The sequence below is a fragment of the Melanostigma gelatinosum genome, assembly GCF_949748355.1.
Source record: "Melanostigma gelatinosum genome assembly, chromosome: 12".
Lineage (NCBI taxonomy): Eukaryota > Metazoa > Chordata > Actinopteri > Perciformes > Zoarcidae > Melanostigma > Melanostigma gelatinosum.
The window spans coordinates 8,231,323-8,250,344 of NC_136645.1; the positions used below are offsets into that span (position 1 = coordinate 8,231,323).

Consider the following 19,022-nt stretch of genomic DNA (forward strand, 5'->3'; position numbering starts at 1 on the left):
CCAAGATAGGATTAATGTGATTCATATGTGATGCGTCTTCAAATAAAGAGCAGGTTCTGGCATCCCATATAGTCATTGACACAAGTAAAGAGTTACGATGGAGTAGGATGTATTTTCTATGAGCAGCCCTTAAGCCTAAAGCCAAACATGGCTGTTCTTTACACTACCAGTGATATGTACTGTATGGCTGCTTTTTCTGTCCTGTATGCTGGACGTGGCAGAATCCCTGTAAAGTCATGAGCAAGATGTATTTTCAATGTGCGCTGCGAGAGGAAGAGAGATGGCACATCAATGAAAAGACTACCAAAACACGTTGACTACACACTTCTAATATCTAGGCAGTGCAAATGAAACGCCAGACCACACGGATGAGACGAGCACAGAGCGGAGGAGAGAAGGCCCAAGTGGGGAAGAGAGAGAGTGTCGAGGTGAGAGGGAGACAGAGGTGGAGGAGGGAGAGTGACGTCACTGCGGCATCACGGGTGAGAGCAGCGAACTCAGTCATCACCTGGAGTCATACTGAGGGAGCGGGGAGGAGAGGCTGCAAAATAAACACAATGGAGGCAATGCAGGAGGCAAACCCCCAGAACCTAGTTTTAGTATCAACGTTTCACAATCACTGTTGGGATCTGTAGCAACGACTGAAGATGAAGGAGAGATTAAAAAAACTGCAGAGGGGGGAAATCAACGGAAAACACAAGACACACTGAGGACGGAATTACAAAGAACAAAACAACAAATACAAAGACGGACGAACACACAAGGCCTAAGAATGAGTCAAACAAAACTGGACATGACACACTCCAGAATTTCATTTCTGAGCAAATTCAGCATTAGCTTCTGTACAAAGACAGCATCATTCATCGAGAGCATGTCATATATTCAAAGTATGCGAATGAGAGCGAAATCTGATCCAAATGAAACACACGAGCCACTGTGCCATGAGCTCACACAGAGTCTGCTCTTTGTTTCTGCGATGACAGAAATAGAGCTGATGTCAGCGAACAAGAGGGCGACATCTGGACCGTGTCTTCAGACTTGTGGTGTGACACGAGAGCTTCTGGAGGATAGGACTGTGTATTTTGTTGCTGTAATGTAATGTGTACAATAGCAGCGCTGCAGAAAGCCCACAGCTCCGCATCATGTCTGCATCAGTGCTGCAGGGTTTGCTGAATATTGACTCTTAAGCGGAGAACAGAATACAATACACCAGGTGTGTGTGCAGTGAGCATAGAAAATGTGTTATGTATGCAGTAGTTATGTGATTGTGCATGGTGTGTGTATGTCAGCTTTTGAATGTAGGGTATATATATGTGTGTGTGTGTGCACGCTGGTAAACTGATCGGATGAGACAGTGCGGCTGGTCTTACCCAGAGTGAATGGGACTGGACACAGTGTTGTGGCTGTGGTCCATGGTGTCCGGAGTCCAGCTGTAGCGCCGCATACACTCAGAGCTGTAGTCACTGGTCACGGCCAGGTGCTGGGAGAAGAGAGAGAGAGAGAGGCGAAGAGACGAGGAAGAAGAGATGAGACGGAGAAAGAGGAGGATTAGGAGCGGCAGGTAGATATGAGGGGGAAAAATGAGGGAGGAGGAAAAAGGGACAAAAATAAAAACAATTTTAAATGGAAGAAAAGATGCGAACCAAGAAGACAAAAAAGGGTTCATTATGAATCATTGCACCACATCACCCTCCATTCTTTTTGCTCTACCGTGCATGGTGTGGGGCAATGAGCTGATAACATGTACGTCTTTTTAACTGGCCACGATCAGGACAAAAAGACACAACAAATAACACGGTGAATGTGCTACACTGAAACGTACAAAAGTCACATCCGGCAACTATGAATGCCTGGAAAAACTAGGAACCGGAGACCAGCTTTAATAAATGATGACGTATGTGAACATCGAATCACGAGAACTCAAGTACACTGAAAGTAACGTGGGAACGACCAAAACACAGACCAGCACGAATGAATGAGATGAGAACGGCATAGATCCAAAACAAACAAACACACAAAACTCAGGAGCAATGGAAGCTGAACCACAAGCGACGATAACAAAACTGACGAATGAGTCGGACGTCCGTGAACTCTTTCTACCTTATTGAGTGGGTCAACCAAGTAGGAAATGTCTTTACAGACACTCTGAAGCTTAGGGGAGAAGAGAGACAGTTCAGAAGTCACACTTGACGTCCAGACGAATGAGTTCATGGAGCTTTTGTTTCACTCAACGATTGAATTTCCACCAAAAGGAAACATGACCCTATCTCTGTGACGATTAGATGGTTCTACAATTTAGTCAAACAAATCCTAAAGAACTGAAACTTCATCCAGCAGATTATACAACGATGAACGGACCACCGTGGAGGAAAAAATGATTTGACCTCATGTATATTTTCAGTGTGATATGATACCAATGTAATGGGAAGCCCGTTGGAAGTCCAAAACATTTGCTTATTTTTGTTACAGAAGTTGAGGAAAGTGCGTATTTCGGCCATGTATAGTTCGAGATCTTGGGTAATGATGTCAATGAACCTGTCGGTTATGTCCCTAATATTGTTTATGAGAAGAGGTTACAGTTTCTGTTTTTGCTCCTGACCACCAAAACAAGCGCCGGACAGGCTAGACGAGCTCTGCAGAGCGCTGCGTTTCTTCCGTGAGGAAGCAAAGAGGGGCCTCCCCAAAGCCCTTAGGTTTCAATAGACTCTTCGTCAAGGTGCTATACACTCTCCCTCAGCACTCTGGCAAAAAGAAAGCATGGCGTCAACGCTGCTTGCGTTATGACCTTTGTGCAACACAAGTAAAGCTACCCTGATTTAATTCTACCCAGCGTGCTTTTTCTCACCAGGCCACTGGCAGAAAGATCCCCGGGGGAATTAGATGAAGAAGAGACACTGAAGCTTAAAAAACAGAAAAGAAAAGAAAGACAAGAAATGTATCTTACCGTGTCCTTTGTGGGCGCCAGAATCTCTTCGATCATCATGCTGTCCCGTGCATAGGAGCTCCGGTTGAGTGTGTTGGACCTATCCGAACTGAAGGAGCGGAGGCTACATGTTACCACGCAACCCGGCGTGAAAAGTGACGGGCAGGGGAGCACGACATAAAACAAAAAGCAAGGAATCCATTACTACATGCAACCTCCAGGGAACCAGGTCTCTTTTACTTACTGGACGGAGAGAGTCCAAAAGTTAGAAGTGGAAAATAGAGAGAGAGAGAGAGAGAGAGAGGCTTCAGAGCCGCAGTTTGACAGAGATAAGAAACTGCAGCAGGTTATTCAGAGATGGAAATGTGAGCGAGGTCAGTTTGTTTGCATTGAGAGATAGAGCGGAAGAGGAAGAGACTGAAAGAAACCACAGACGGCTGTTCAGAGGTGTGGTTTGGTGCGCATCGTGAACACAGAGGTCACCAAGTGTGTCTAAATGATGAACTATGACAGATTTGGGGAGAGTACGCGCAGCTCGCTGGCACGTTTCCTGCGTCGACAGTAAAAAAAAAAAGAGACGAGATCTGCTCAAAAGTGTCTCAAGCGACGCGAGCTTGAAGACTGACACCGCTTTATTCTAAGATTAGCAGCTGACCTAGACCCGTTTCTGAGCAGCAGGAATATGAAAAGGGAAGCTGGTCGTTTCTATCCGTCCTGCTGCAGTCTGCTTTATGGCTGTGCGCGCGGTGACGTGTGCCTGTTTTTGCAGCCTCTCGGGCTCAATGCGGTGCCGTAGATTCCTTTCAGGTTGTTTTTTTTTGTTCTGTGCTGTGTTTTTTTGCTACAGGGTTTAGAACAATCACGATACAGACATTTAAATTGTGCGCACTTGTTAAGGGCATACCAACGGCGTTTATGATGAGTGTGCGTTTGTGCACTACGAGGGGCTTGCGAGGAGATACGATCCCACCGACAAAAGCCTAATTTTGTATACTGTACGTGTGTGTGCTGATGTGTCCTGTGTGCGGAGGGGGGAGAACGGGTGAGCGAGGGGGGAGGGGGGGGGAATGCAGAGCTCAGCGTGATTGAGTGGGCACACTATTCAGCGCAGAGAGAAGCCCTTTATTCAGCACAGCCTGCCTACTCCGCCATCGAAGTTACCAAGCAACTCTGGACGGCCTGAATGGACTCGCTGGCATGGCAGCACTATGCTACCCCCCCCCCCCCACACACACACACACACACACACTCTGTTTGTTCTTCACAGCTTCCTCCTCTTTCTCAGTCTGTCCATCCTCCTCTCCTCCAAAAACACTTAAGCCTCTCAATGTCCTTCTGTGCCTCCTAATGATCTTGGTTGTCCTCTTTATTGTCTGTCATTTATTTCTGCTCGTCATGTTCGTTCATATTATCCAAATCACTGGATTTTTTCCCGGCCTGGCACCACCAATGGTCCTGTGCTTTTAGGAAGGCAACTGTGTGGACAGTCGTTTGTGTCATTGTGCGCGCAAATGCATCAGTGTGTGTGTGTTTGATGCCTGCGCCTGTGTCTGTCCTCCATCTAAATGGAGGAAACTTCCAGCGAAATATCAGGCCGTTAATTTCCATCTCTGCAAACCGTGATTTAACATCCACGTTAATCCTGAATAAATCTTCAATTACTCCACATGTAAATAGAGGGGATAAAAGGGGCGTATTTTTGAGAAACTGATGTTTGATCCCTGGAAGTTACACCCAGTGGCACGACAAAATATATATATATATATATATATATAATATATATATATATATTATATATATATATATATATATATATATATATATATATATATATATATATATATATATATATATATATATATATATATATATTATATATATATTATAAGTGGCACTTAAGAACAAGCCACCTCAAAAAGTTATCGAATTATTCCAAGAAAAGTCTGCAAGAAAACAGCAACACACAATGTGGCTTTTATTCTCTCATTTCAAGAACGATTGCCTCTTTTCCACACCTGCATCAAAAACATATATTTTTTTTAAGACGGATTAGAAAACACGATGGATGGTGATCAGCTTAAATGGAGCGACGATCTCAAAAATACAACACGTGACAGCAAGAACGTGACAAACCTGTTACCACAAACAGAATGACGACAACACTGGATGATGGTCAATGGATGACTCGTGGTTTGGGTTGGTGGTTTTAATGGGTGTAGGGTTGAACAGGGTTAAACAGCAGTTTATGGGTCACAGGGGAACGGGGGGGGGGGGCACACCATTCACGACTAATGATGCTTACTACTTCTACAACTACTACTCTGTCCTTACCTGAGTCTAGGGCTAGAATGAGGGACACGGTGCAGGAAAACAAGGAAAAGAACAAAATAGAAGAGTGAAAAGCGAAGCATTTTGAAGACATTCAAGCATGATGTGGCTTTCATTTCTTTACCCCAATACGACATTGATGCTGTGCTTCTGCATGGTGGTGTGCTACTAGTTAAGTGTGTGTGTGTGTGTGTTTGTGTGTGTGCAGCCCATTCAAAAAGCAAACCATGCAATGTCGATGTCATAAACAGAAAGTAAGGAGAAGGAAAGAACTTCATCATACGTTCGTTGATCAATAAAATACAAGATTTCACAACATTTGACCCACGAAGAAATAATTCTCAACAATTTTTAAATAATTTTTTAGCTTAATATTCTTCTACTTCATATGCATTACACAAAAGCAGCATAAAGGATCAGTTCAAGTATGTAGCTCTCATTTGTAGCAGATGGAGATATTATTTTCCCAATATAATTTCTCTGTAGTACCCTTAAATACCAATAAACTGTCAACAATAGTAAAAAAAAACAGCAGTTTTCAAACCCTCAAATGTGGTCCCAAACCTCTTAACGATCATAATTGAGATATTTTGAACTCCCAACAACAATTCACACAATTCACTTCAAATGTCTTTCCAGTAAACGACCCGTTGGGCTCGTCAAACGTGCTTGTTTATGGAATATCTCCATTTAATTCGCTGTTTCCCATGTTTTTCTCGCGACCCGCTGGTGTTAGCAGCTTTCTGTCACAGCTGGTGTCGTTGTTTTTATCAATATAACCATCACAGTACATCACCCTTCTGTCCGTGTGGCTACAATATACACTCTGGGGCTGCACAGCACTTGTCCCGTGTGCTGCCAATGTGTTTTCGCCAGAGCCTGACAGATTTCCATACTTTGTTCACTATCTGAAACTGTAGTTAGGCCTGTGCCGAATCTCGATGAGCAGCTGTTCCCGGAGAGTATCAAAGGCCTCACAGTTCAAAGATACAGCTTATATCTCTTGTGTTACACTATGGGCCAGTTGTAATCTTTGCCTGGCTTTGACTGAGGCCACATAAACCGCTGAATCATTTTGTCAGGTTGAATCATTGGATGGCAACTTTCCAGCTGCTTTCTCCAGCGATTTCCATTATTCTGTTGTGTGTGTGTGTGTGTGTGTTGTGGGGCTGTACATTATATGATCTGTTTCAGTCCAACAACACCATATCTGATGCGTAGATGCAACCACACCATCAACATCAGATATATACAAACATAACCTGGCCACAATATTCTACGGACAAGTTGGACCAAACGGCTATCAGCACTGCACCAGAGAACATCAGTGACATTCACAATATAAATGGCCGGTGCTTACCTGGCTGAGCGGGCTCCTATGCTGAAACCCATGTACCCCTCCTGAGGGAGAGAGTCATCCCCCAGCTCTTTGAGGTCCTGAGGCCGCAGGTATTTGTCCGTGTCCCCGGTCAACGCATCCTCACCTGGTAGGGGGAGGGGTGGGGGGGTGGGGGGGATGATATCATAAAATCCTCCTGTTAACTTCATAAACCAATCCGGGCAAATAGAGGTGATGCGGCACCTCAGGAAGAAAAAGAAGCCCTCACTGCCGACGTCTCTCACTTATTTGATCATGGTACTTAGAGGAGGCCTTGGATCATTCATCTAAAGCACTCTGCTGTTTAATCCAACATACATCACTGCAACTGCATAGCCCACTGCAACTTTGTCTATTCATTTGGCTGTGACACAACAACAACAACAACAACAACAACAACAACAACATGAAGCTGGAGGACTGCGCAGCGCCGATGCTTGACTGTTTTAGAGATTCGACAATAATCATGTTTTAGAGGCAAAATGCCATCAGAGGCAGCAGCAAAGCCACTTTGCGGTATATCTGGATCTCTCCTGTAAAACCACACGCAGCTCCTTTCACAACACTCTACAGACGGAGCGCAGAGGGTTTAACAGCGACCAAAAAGCATGAGCACAATGAACAGAGCATATGCAGAACCGCACCGCACCTCGATCGGCGGACCGGTGGACGATGACACGCCGGTCAATGAAGCCGGCGGAGCGGCTACTGTGTTTCCCCTTCTCCCTCATGTCCGGCTCTGTCCTGCCTGCAACACTGTGCTCCTTCACCGCAGCCCCTCCCCCTGCCTTCAATACTGCCGCACTCCGATCAGACACCAGCACCAGTGTCAAGCTGGATGACAACGGTAAGGAGGCGTTTCCGGTGTCACATTTCAAAATAAAACCGTCGGCGAAAAGATTTTTAGGTCGTCAAACCTCGTCAAAACAATGAAATGAACACCTGTTATTCTCACGGAACCACGTGACCAAATTAACTCCCCAACGCAAAATGTTAACGGAATATTAAAAGTTTAAATTAAGTTAATTAATGTGCTTCAATTGGTTTGCTTTACCTCCCTTCGTGTTATTACACAAACGACCAACTTGTACTGTCTACAACAGGAGTATAGACCTATAGAAAAGTCATATGCACTGCCAAATACTTTGACAAAATATCATGATGTTCAATGCATTCAAGAGTTCAAGAAAATTCTTTAGTTTCTCTCTGCTTACTTTATCATCTTCATTTCCTAATCCTAGAAATACCCTCAACTATTCTGAAGACAATGCTGTATTAATCAATATACATGAGAGTAAAGACAAACTGCAAAATGTTTCCAGATCACCTAACTTCCTGTGTTTTTCTCGCTGTTTCTGTCTGACTTGACACAACTGGGAGATTATTGGCTCCCCGGTGCTGTAATGTATCACCGTCCTATTCAAGCTCACTTACACCCCCCCCCCCCCCCCCCCCCCCCCCATTATTCTATTTTTTACACCGCAGCCTTCAAAACACAAAAGAACGACCATTTCAACTTCATCTGATGCTACAAGGACTGACCTTTGTTCAACGCAGCCATATTGATCACAACTCTTCTGATGTCTCTGGGTTATTTCTATTTTTCTAAAGCTCCGTTAAAAACGTCCCCAGGATGAAGAGTAAATCCAGTGCGAGGTGATCGAGGACTATCAAGTAGTCCATTCAGTGCTTCTGGCGCTGATGGAAACTGTTGATGGAAGCGCTGATGGAAACTCTTCACCCCACGCACTTAACTCCACTCAGACCAACTTGTTTGCCGCCGGTGCGCACATCTCTGCCGCATCTTTCTCCGCAAATACACACAATTCAAGCTCTTTTTAAGTGCTGACAAGTGCACATCGCTGGGATGAAAGAGTAGAAGTCAACGCAATCTGCCATCCGCGGCCACACCGGGGGTTAATTCTCCTGCAGGCGGATCAAAAAGCTCATCTGATGGGATTTAAAGAGAGAAAGTCTCGGTGCGCCCTTTGGCTCAGCATAACCCAGCATATCCACAACAAACTCCGGCTGAAGAGAGTCAACAAGGGGCCGCACTGAAAGTGTTTACCCTCTCTCTGTGGAGAGCAGAGTCAGCTGACAGGTTGTTTGAGCAAATGCTTGGGAACCTCCGCAGAAGAGACAGTGACGGAGAGAAGAGGAGAACTCTCACTGGACACTCCTCCTGTTCTTTTCTTCCTCTATGGTGGAAGTCTGGCTGCATGTCAAGCTGGGAGTGGGGCTAGAATAATGATGAAATAACCACCATCATTTTGCTTTTTAAAGAATTCTTGAGCAACATTTCTCTTCCGTCTACATGTTGCACACAATGACTAAAACTTGCACAAGTACATTTAGAACATTTATGCAAGAGGTGTCTTCAGTACACACAACACCAACTGTAGTCATAATATCCTCTCAGGCCAGTGAGGGAGTGTGCGACTCAATACTATAGACAGAAGAGCACAACAAGGAGTTAAGTTGATCTCTAAAGACGGCACAATTAGTGGCAACAAGTAGTAGTCTATAGAAAGCATGTCATGAGCATGTGATTGCACAGGCAGGCCACACACACACACACACACACACACACACACACACACACGCACACACACCAGGAGAGTCCTTTACACCTACAGCTTAACGACATCATTATTGTTATGTAATTGATTAGGGTTTACATAAAGTGAGACACGATAGTTTCATTGAATGCATGCAGGCCTTTTTCATCATCTGTCTCATCTGAATAAAAACATAAAGTGAGTCACATTGACCTTGTTTTCATTATTTCACAGCAACTCCTTCAAAGAGATTTCAAGCGGATGACACTTCGCAAAGTGTCTTCGATGAGGACGATCACGCAGTACGAGACTCTATGATGTGCGAGTAGTTAAAAATAACACATGTGCTTTCAAGTTGCAGCGAAAATAACATCGGCAGTGTCAGTTTGCGAAAAAGAAACAGGACACTGACTCCTGCCAGAAACCCAAGAACGGATTCGGCTACAGCTGTTCAATGAGACAGGTGAGTTCTGCTGTATTGTGTTCTGTTAAAGCGAAGCAAACAAACAGAGCTGTGGAGGCAAACTGGTGACAAATACCTTCATCAACATCTGAAAAAGACTCCTCATTGAGAATGTCTTGCCCGGACTGTGTGATTTGAGTACACATACAGTGAAACATGCGCATGTTAATGCGAAACGACATCACATAGCACAGTCACAAGTGTACGGAAATCATGCAGGGTATCGACATTGCTTTTTTTGTAATCAAATCGTGAAGTCACAGCAATGGTTTGCACGTATTAATCAATGCAATTTTAGTACTAAATGTGTGAAACATCGTAGAATGAAGCAGTAATTTGAGCATTCTTCACATACCTTCATCGTCGGACATGTCGAGGAACTCATTCATGGTCTCTGGGACATTGATTTTGTGTTTTTCTGATGCACTCTGTAAATGTGGAAAAAAAGATGGACAACTGAAACATTCAGTTTTGCCAAAATAAATTATTTTTTTCTCAAACATATTACATTTTTCTGGATAAATCCCTGAAACTTTAAACCTGTTCCAGAAGGAAAATATGAGTTACAATGATGTAATCACCCTTGATCTTTAAGTTACTTCACTGTGCATAGAAACAGTTACGACTAATACACTTTGCTGCTGATTGTGCAGAATCCTCTCAGTATCCTTCTGCCTCTCTTCCCCCCCCGCCCTTCTCCCAGACACGTGTGTGGGACAGATCGCTATTAGTGACCTGAGCTATTTGAGGAGAAACTTTAAGCTCCAATCTAAGCCCTCTTTCTCTCTTAATCAGGACACCTTCCCACATGTGACACCAGCGTGACTTACTGACTTACTTGCTGGCTTATTTGCAGGTTTCATTCGATCACTGCATTTACAGTTTGTTGCCAGCTCAGTTCACTACAGCTGCTCAATAAGGAGCACTATAGTGGTTTTACATGTTTTAGTCCAACAGGGACAAATACTCCAGACCGTTTTCTGAAGCACATTCGAAGGTACTATTTATCACAGATCGTCCAAGTTTTAGTTTGTTTATTTTGCCGTCTAACTCCTGATTGCAATGCTTTTTGGTGGTTGCTGAGATTGATTTTCTAATAGTTTCAAGTTGATTTTAATACAGTTTAGAAATGAATAAAAATCCGTTGCTGTCGGAAAAGTATAGGAAATCAATTAAAAAAGTGAACGACTTTAATATGTTTGAATGAATAAATGTATGCAAAGTATGAGATGCCTTAATGTAATGAAACACGCATAACTGAGGATGCTGAATCCTCACTTTTAGGATGTTTTTATATTCGGTCTCGCTTTGCCTGGGTTCTAAAAAACCTCAAGAACAACTTTTCAACGATGCTAATTAACCTCAATGTCACATGCATTCATTGCAATAGGCTGGCTCTTGTATTCAACCCGTTTCCAAGTTTTAGAAAAATATTCATCAGACTTAAATTAGCTCAAACTTCATTGGTGATGCGATTAGAGCTTGTGTGCATGTAATCATACGAGATGCCGAGAGACAAGAGCCTCACCATGGTGGTCAGGTTTTCATCCGTCACGGGCCTCAGAGTGTCCACCACAGAGATGTATCCAAGACGACGGGCGATTGATAGTGCAGTGTTCCCATTCTGACCAGGGAGAGAGCAACAGGAAGGTATTCACAGGGAGGCGTAACAGAAAACACAAAAGAGCATTCAGTGTTTCATCACGCTTCAGCTCTGGTGGAGTGTGTGTGTGCGTGTCTGTGTGTTTGTGCACTGACCACGGTGAGCTCGTTGGCCGTGGCCCCGCGCTGAAGCAGCAGGTTGATGATGTGGGTGTGGCCCTGCTGAGCTGCTTGGTGTAGAGGAGTGTACCCGTTCTAGACAGAGACACACAGACACAGTCATATTAAAATTGCATGAAATCTGAATGTGACAGAAAATCGACACAAAAACAGTAACATAAGACCGGGTGTGCGAGTGTGTGTAGGTGGGCGAACATGTGTTTCTCTACCTTGGTTTTGCTGTTGGCTCTGGCGTGGTTCTGCAGCAGGACGTTTGCCATCTTCGCGTTGCCATAGTGACAGGCCACGTGCAGCGGAGTGTAACCCATCTGCACGAGGAAGAGACACAGACATGAAAGGGCGAGGAGATGAAAAGGGGAGGAAAATACAGCTACGCATGCTGACTGGCGGCCTCATCTTGTTGAGTCACAGTTTCTGAAAGAACTGTTTGTATAACAGTGCATTTTTAAAAGAATTTTGAATAATTGTGCAAGAAAAAAAACTGTATTTTTAGCATGCCATCTTTGATTATAAATATAACTTCAAAACTGCATCATATTTCACGTCCTCATTGAATTATGAGTACAGTGCATAATGCTAATGGATGAGATCAGTGAGTGAATAACCTATTTGCTATAAACAAGTGTCCTGTCAGCACAAATACACACACACACACACACACACACACACACACACACACACACACACACACACACACACACACACACACACACACACACTACATAACCTTGTGTAAGTCCAACCTTCAACTGCTGCAGGTTTGTCTCAGTGAACGTGAGCAGCCTGTTATGGGGCCTGTGTGTGTGTGTGTGTGTGTGAGAGAGTGTGTAAGTGAATGTAACTGACAGACTGTGACTGAATATAAGAGCATGTGTGTCTGTGCTGCAGTATGTGCCCCCATAAAGACATGAACACCTTCCTCTCAGGTATCAATCCTTTATTTATCTATCACCCGAGATCATTGCGGACCAAGTGTGTGTGTGCGTGTGTGTGTGTGCCAGAGAATTTTTCTAATGCCATGACTAGACTAAAACTACAGAGTAAAACACGAAGACAATCATAGAGTCAATGATGTGTGTGAATGAAAGGTTATGCATCAAACCCCAACTGTAAAAAGCGATTTGAAGACCCTTATCTGTGTGTGTATTTACAGTGTGTGTGTGTGTGTGTGTGTGTGTTTGTGGGTATACGAGCTGAGAAACCTTTACCTTCGTTTGTGGGTTGACATCAGCCCCGTGGTTGAGAAGGACTTCTGCCACATTAACCTTGTCCTCCTGGGCTGCCAAGTGTAGTGGTGTAAGTCCGCTCTGGGTATGAGGATAGAAACACGTGTGAATACACAAAATAAATGTGTTATGGTGGAAGCACATGAGACTGAAACATGCTATCTCTCTCAGTAAACAAGATGCTGGAATCCAGTGGTCGACAGTGTCTTTAACTGTATTCTAAAAATGGTGATTAAGGTGATAACAGCAAGGGGTAGTATCGAGGATTATTGTCTAGTAGCTGGTTACACACTGTAGCGCTGTCACTGATTTTACCTTATTGCACATGTTGACGTTAGCGTTCTTGGTCAGCAGCAGGGACACCAGGTCCACGCTGCCCTCCTGAGCTGCTAGGTGAATGGGGCTGATGCCTTGTCGCGTCACTGCGTTGGTGTCGGCGCCGTACTCCAGCAGCGTGGTCCCAATGTCCATTTGGTTCTTTTTGGCAGCGATGTGGAGCGGCGTGTAGCCATTCTGAGGCAGGTCAAAGAGATGCAGGGGTTAGGAGGCTGGACTGAGCTCTTCTCCCACTTTAATGGATTGTTGTATCTATTATATTGTAATAGAAATTGGCTTGTTATGCTCAGTGTTTTTGCAATTTCACAATGTCAGATCATTCTGTCTTTAGTACAGAGATGCGACGCATGCACCGCGCTTCTGCTACAAGTCTGTGATCGTGCACTGCTCGCATCTGAGTGTGTGGACACTTCTAGACAATTCCTAAGGATTGATCCCAAAAGCCCTCAAATTAGACCAAGCACACCAACTTTTGCACAAAGCCGAATTACACACAATTTATAGAGGGAGAAGCTAATGACTGAGAGTGTGGGAGGGACGAAGGAATAAAAAGAGACAGATACAGAGAGAGAGAGCGCGAGAGAGAGAGAGAGAGAGAGAGAGAGCTAGCAGGAGACAGTGACAAAAAGAGAAGACAGAAAGCAAGGATAAACTAGCTTCACAAGCTTTTGTCTCCGCTTGCAGTTGACAGTCCAGCCAAAAATCAGGCACTTCCTGCCATAATTTGGTTGGCAGTTCTGCCATTCTGCTCATACTTTAGACAGACTGCCAAAGCCGGAGACACGTCACAACCTGACCATATGTCACCGAGCATGTGTGTTTGTGTCCGTCAGACGTTTCAACAAGAGCAGTAACTTTTTTCTTTTTTTCCTCTATTTATTGGTAACACCAAATAAATAAGTAAGTTCTGGCTCGTTGAGTGATTTCAGATAAAAAGCCGCACATTCACTCACAACGTCAAAGACGAGACCGGACGGAATGGGAGAAGATGGGTGAGCATTAGATCTTCATACATTACATACAGAACATTGTTAATGGTCTGAGATGGAGCTGAGGGCACAAGCCAGATGAATTCATTGCAGTACATGTGTTGATGTGTGTTTGTGTGGATACCTTGGCGGCAGCGTGTGGGGAAGCTCCCTGATCCAGCAGCAGCAGTGCCACTCTCTGATTATCGTAGTGAGCGGCTACATGCAGTGGAGTTAGCCCACTCTAAAACACCCACACACACGCACACACACGCACACACACACACACACACACATGCAACACATCACCAGGTTAGAAGTTGAACACACGTATGCACAAACACGCCTATAAGTAAAATGAAAGCATCAAACCAACAGAATGTAAAGACATGAAGGGAGATGGACATCAAACTGATGAAAGATAGTTCGTGCAGCAGACAGTTCAGAGGAAAAACTTCATGCTGTAATCTGGAAGCAGCAGCTAGAGGAAGCACTAAGCCTCCCCTCTCTTTAAAGACATCTCACCTTTCCAGCAGCATCAGGCGGAGCTCTCTTCTGTAGGAGGAGACTGGCCACCTCCATCTTGCCGTACTTTGCTGCCACATGCAGGGGACTGAACCCTTTCTGCTGAACACAGAATGAAATACATCAACAAAATGAAAGACAGTGGAAAGACGGCGAGGAGGAGCAGAGACGGATATATAAACAGGAAGTGAATATTTACTTTGTTTTGGGTCAGCCTTTGCTGGCCCGGGTGAAGCTCTTCCTCATAACAACATAGTTTCTCACACAGTTGTAAATAGCTCATCTGGATGGTTAAGTTCAGTGTCCACTTTGTTTTTTCTTTGGATGAAATTAGACCCCTGATATTATCCTTCAAAGGCATTGTTGTCCTGCAATATTCGTTGCTATGATCTATAAATGACTGTTATCTGTGCATTACTAAGTTAGTTTTAACAATAAGGTGTGCGATACCCTGAGAAACGAAGGCAAAGGCCCCTATTTCCTTGTGTATTCCAGATCTATAAATGTCTGTTGAATAATGTGATCATGTTAATCCTGGCTTCCTTCCTGTGTGTGCGTGAAGATATTTTAAGACATTAGGTCATATTTTCCTGAGGAATGTGACTCCCACAGATTCCCATTCCACGCTCTGAAACACATGACCTCATTTGTGTGATTGGTTAATATTCTTACAGCTCATACGGTAAAGGGTCATTTTAGAAAAGACTAGTTTTAAATGTTTTCAAATGCGGGCACTTTTGTTTCATAAGCATCACAAATGGATCAATTCATGGTTTCCATCCCACAACACCTCTTTTCCAAGATTCGTGTGACGAACAACTGTCGAACAGCTGATACAAGTGAATTCCCAAAAGATGTGTGTGTGTGTGTGTGTGTTAGAGAACGCTGGCACCATGGGGTTTAACATTCATTAATCTGTTCCACTGACGGAGGTCACCTTCAAAGACAGCCCACAGCAACATACATGCACACACATGCACAAATCAATTCCATGAAGTCTACTCTAAATCTCTTTCTGACCTCGATCCGTGCAATTAGTCACATGTGCAACCAGCACCACCAAAAACTGACATCATCCGTCCATGTTGGGCTGCACCTATATGCACTTAAGCACTTAAGTGCTGTCTCACATTAGTAGGTCAACACTAATACTGCCACTGACCTGAATGTGAGCGCGAAAAACATCAAGTGACTCCTCTGTGTGACTTAACATGTTTGAGCCTTGTATATACGCTGGTTTTTGGTCTCTATCAACGCTTTTGTTGTGACAGAATATTTCAGCAGCAACAAACTCTGACTGATGAACATAACAAGACAAGCATCATGGAGACTATTGCAAACTGGTGCCCACTAGTGGAGAGACACGGCACTGAAATAATGAAGATGATCTGTTCTGTGATGCTTGGTTCTTCAGATGTGTGTGTGTGTGTGTGTGTGTGTGTGGAGGAAATCGAGACATCCAACTCCATGACGTCATGACGACCCTCCATCGGACCCACCTTAGTCGAGGAGGAGAGCGAGGCTCCGTTCTCCAGCAGCATCACAGCAACGTCTTGGTGTCCTTCGCGGGCAGCCAGGTGAAGGGGGGTGTAGCCTGAGGTGGTGGCGGCGTTGGCAGAGGCGCCGCACTGCAGCAGCTGCTGGACAATGTCGACCTTCCCCAGCCGACTGGAGATGTGCAACGCTGTCTGGTCGTCCTGCGGAGAAGAAGAAAGTGACATTTGGCCCAGTATTTGATCCTGGTTTTGTTTCATTTTGTTTCTCTCCCCGACACAGTGATTGATAACGAGGCTCAGTGTTCTCACCTTGGACTTGGTCTCCACCGTGGCGCCGTTCTTGAGCAGGTATCGGACCACGTCTGCCTGACCTGCCCTGGCTGCCATGTGGAGAGATGTCTCTCCTCGCTGGAAGAAACACGGAAAACGGTTTTCAGTGGGAGCTCTTCACATGCGATGATGTGGGACTTAACAGACACATGTACTTTTAACATGTAACAGTGCATTATGAATTCATCCACTCACTACATTGGTCGTGTTGGGTGAGGCTCCGTGGTGTGTCAGTGCATGGACAATGTTCTCATGGCCCATGAAGGCTGCCACATGGATGGGCGTTAGACCAGACTGGAGACAAAACAAGTCCAAACAAAGACAAGCTCTATTAAAGCAAGTCACAATGTATAAGATAGTGCAGCGCAGTTTGAAGAAACCACTTCACAGGTAGAGTCAAGCAGAAAATAGTGCTCAGTACCTCAGTGACAGCCTGGATAGAGGCTCCATGTTTAAGCAACAGCTCCATCACTTTCACTCGGTTCTTCTTGCAGGCGATGTGAAGCGGAGTGAAACCGTTCTGCACACAGAAAGACAGAGAAAAGGCTTGGTAGGGATGATCTCTCCACAGTCACAAGATGTCGATGACTGACTGCTTTTATTTGCTAGAAAGTAAATGGGTGGTAAAGAGAATGTTATTTGCAAACCACAAAGGTGACAAAGAAACCGTTTCTCTCTTAATTATTCTACTTCTCAAATTATGAATGAATCCCTTCTTGAATTTGAAATAATTTTTTTTTAGAAAACTTTGTACCCCTTAGTTAGTGTCTCATTCTCCTTTCAAACCATCACAGACAGTAAGTGCAGCAGTAAAGCCTGATGGATGGCTCATTCTGCTATAACACAAAACTGCATAATGCAATTGTCAAATAGCATTCAAATATTTGTTTCAATTGAATTCATTATTCTTCATGAAAGATAATTACCTTTTTTTTTGCCAAGCAAAAACATTTAGTAGGACACACTGAATGTTGAGTCGTTTTAATAGACCCCTACCAGAGCCTTGGCGTTCGGGTTGGCCTTCTTGTCCACGATGAGCTTGGCCACCTTGTAGTGACCACAGTGGGCGGCAACGTGCAGCGCCGTCAGGTAGTCGTTGGTGACGTCGTCCACCGGCACGTCGTGCTGGAGCAGTAGCTGGACGCAGTTGAGGTGGTCCCCCTGAGTGGCCATGTGGAGCGGTGATAGCCCGTTCTATAGTGGGGGGGGGAGGTAAAGACAGAGAGGAGGGGGGAGAGAAAGAGAGAGGCAGCGACAAACACACACGCAGACGGACACATGGACAAATGGACAGACAGACACAGTAAGTTAGGACGTGGCCGGCCAAGCGCTGCACAGACAGACTGTGAAGGAAGTTGTTGAGAAGGTTACAGAAGCATTGTTATAACGAGGCCATTACAACAATGTCTATTTTGTTACACTGGTCGTCCCGCGCGGTCAAACTGTGGGGCTACGCAGCGGAGACAGGCTGCTCTGGAGAGGTCGCGCAGACCTTATGGAGACAATGCGACAACACTACAGCAACAACAACAGACCTGCTATCTGATTGGTTAGATGTCAAATAGCTCTATGTGCTGAGGAAAGCTAGTCTATACAAACATCTGTATTACATAGTTATTAGCGATGTGTACCCTGTTTCAAGTGAAGTGTGATCTATTCTGTTTGATAGCAGTCAGAGAAAAACAAACATGTGACATGAATTTGTTCCCTTTCCTATTCTGAGGTAAGCAGCGCCTCCTAAATTGATCGTCCCAGTAGCTACCTTGGTCTTGGAGAGGAAAGGAGCTCCTCGGTCGAGTAGGATCTCTACCACCTGCTCGTGCCCGCTCCTCGCCCCACAGTGAAGAGGTGTCAGACCATCCTGGAAGAGGAGAAAGACAGCTCAGGTGTAAATAAATCACAGAAGAGTAAAAAAAATCAGCCTCGTGGGCTTCTGAATGTCTTTGAGCTTTCTGAGAAGAATTGGTCTCACCTTGGTCTTTGCATCAATTTTGGAGCCTCTGTCCAGCAACAACTTGACCATGTTGCTGTTGCCCCTTTTTGAAGCCACATGAAGCGGTGTGATGTCATTCTAAACAACAAAGAGGAGACCGATGTTATGATTCAGCCGTCAACTTAAATGTAATGGTTTATTATCTGCACAAAATCATGCACTGGCATTTAAAAGTCTACAATTAAATTGAATGTATCCATTAGATATATAACATGTAATCTTTTATTTTAAGTTGTAATACAAACCCTACGCTCTGCTTATTAAGGGTACATAGGCTTTTATTATAAAGCCAACAGCTGTAAAACAGCGTGATTGTTTAATTTATCTCCACTGCTGTAGAATGACTCTTTAGACCTGAACCTGTAATCAGTGTCAAAAAGCAGCACAAACACAAACACTCCTTCACACACCAGCTCATATAATTACGGGCCACTGTTGACTCTGCTTAGCTAATGTCTAATAATGTGGAAACAAACACATTTTTAACGGCACCCTTTCTTGCATTACAATGTAAATAGCACAGTAAATAAAAAGTAATCCTACTCTGCCTATGATAAAAAGCTTAATTATTTAAGCAAGAGTGAAGCACATATTATGAACACAGTGTGTAACTTTGAGAATGCACACACAGCAAGGTGCAGACGTGAGTGAGCACCTCAAAGTCCATCAAAATCAAAACACTTTGCACACCCTGTCATTTTTTGTCCACAAAAAAA

At 44.3% G+C, this 19,022-nt stretch overlaps 1 protein-coding gene across 2 annotated transcripts in view; it reads right to left on the reverse strand.

Moving 5' to 3' along the window:
- Positions 1-19,022, reverse strand: part of ank3a (ankyrin 3a) — a 111,646-nt gene that overhangs the window by 26,436 nt on the left and 66,188 nt on the right. For both annotated transcript variants that reach the window (XM_079280329.1, XM_079280328.1), the window contains exons 8-26: positions 18,286-18,384; positions 18,076-18,174; positions 17,310-17,507; positions 16,735-16,833; positions 16,509-16,607; positions 16,293-16,391; positions 15,987-16,184; positions 14,488-14,586; positions 14,108-14,206; positions 12,974-13,171; positions 12,641-12,739; positions 11,642-11,740; positions 11,409-11,507; positions 11,179-11,274; positions 10,006-10,078; positions 6,612-6,735; positions 2,945-3,047; positions 1,371-1,480; positions 509-541 (exon numbers count right to left, since the gene is read on the reverse strand). In XM_079280329.1, coding sequence (XP_079136455.1) covers positions 509-541; positions 1,371-1,480; positions 2,945-3,047; positions 6,612-6,735; positions 10,006-10,078; positions 11,179-11,274; positions 11,409-11,507; positions 11,642-11,740; positions 12,641-12,739; positions 12,974-13,171; positions 14,108-14,206; positions 14,488-14,586; positions 15,987-16,184; positions 16,293-16,391; positions 16,509-16,607; positions 16,735-16,833; positions 17,310-17,507; positions 18,076-18,174; positions 18,286-18,384 — 2,123 coding nt within the window. The remainder of the gene's footprint in view (positions 1-508; positions 542-1,370; positions 1,481-2,944; positions 3,048-6,611; positions 6,736-10,005; positions 10,079-11,178; positions 11,275-11,408; positions 11,508-11,641; positions 11,741-12,640; positions 12,740-12,973; positions 13,172-14,107; positions 14,207-14,487; positions 14,587-15,986; positions 16,185-16,292; positions 16,392-16,508; positions 16,608-16,734; positions 16,834-17,309; positions 17,508-18,075; positions 18,175-18,285; positions 18,385-19,022) is intronic.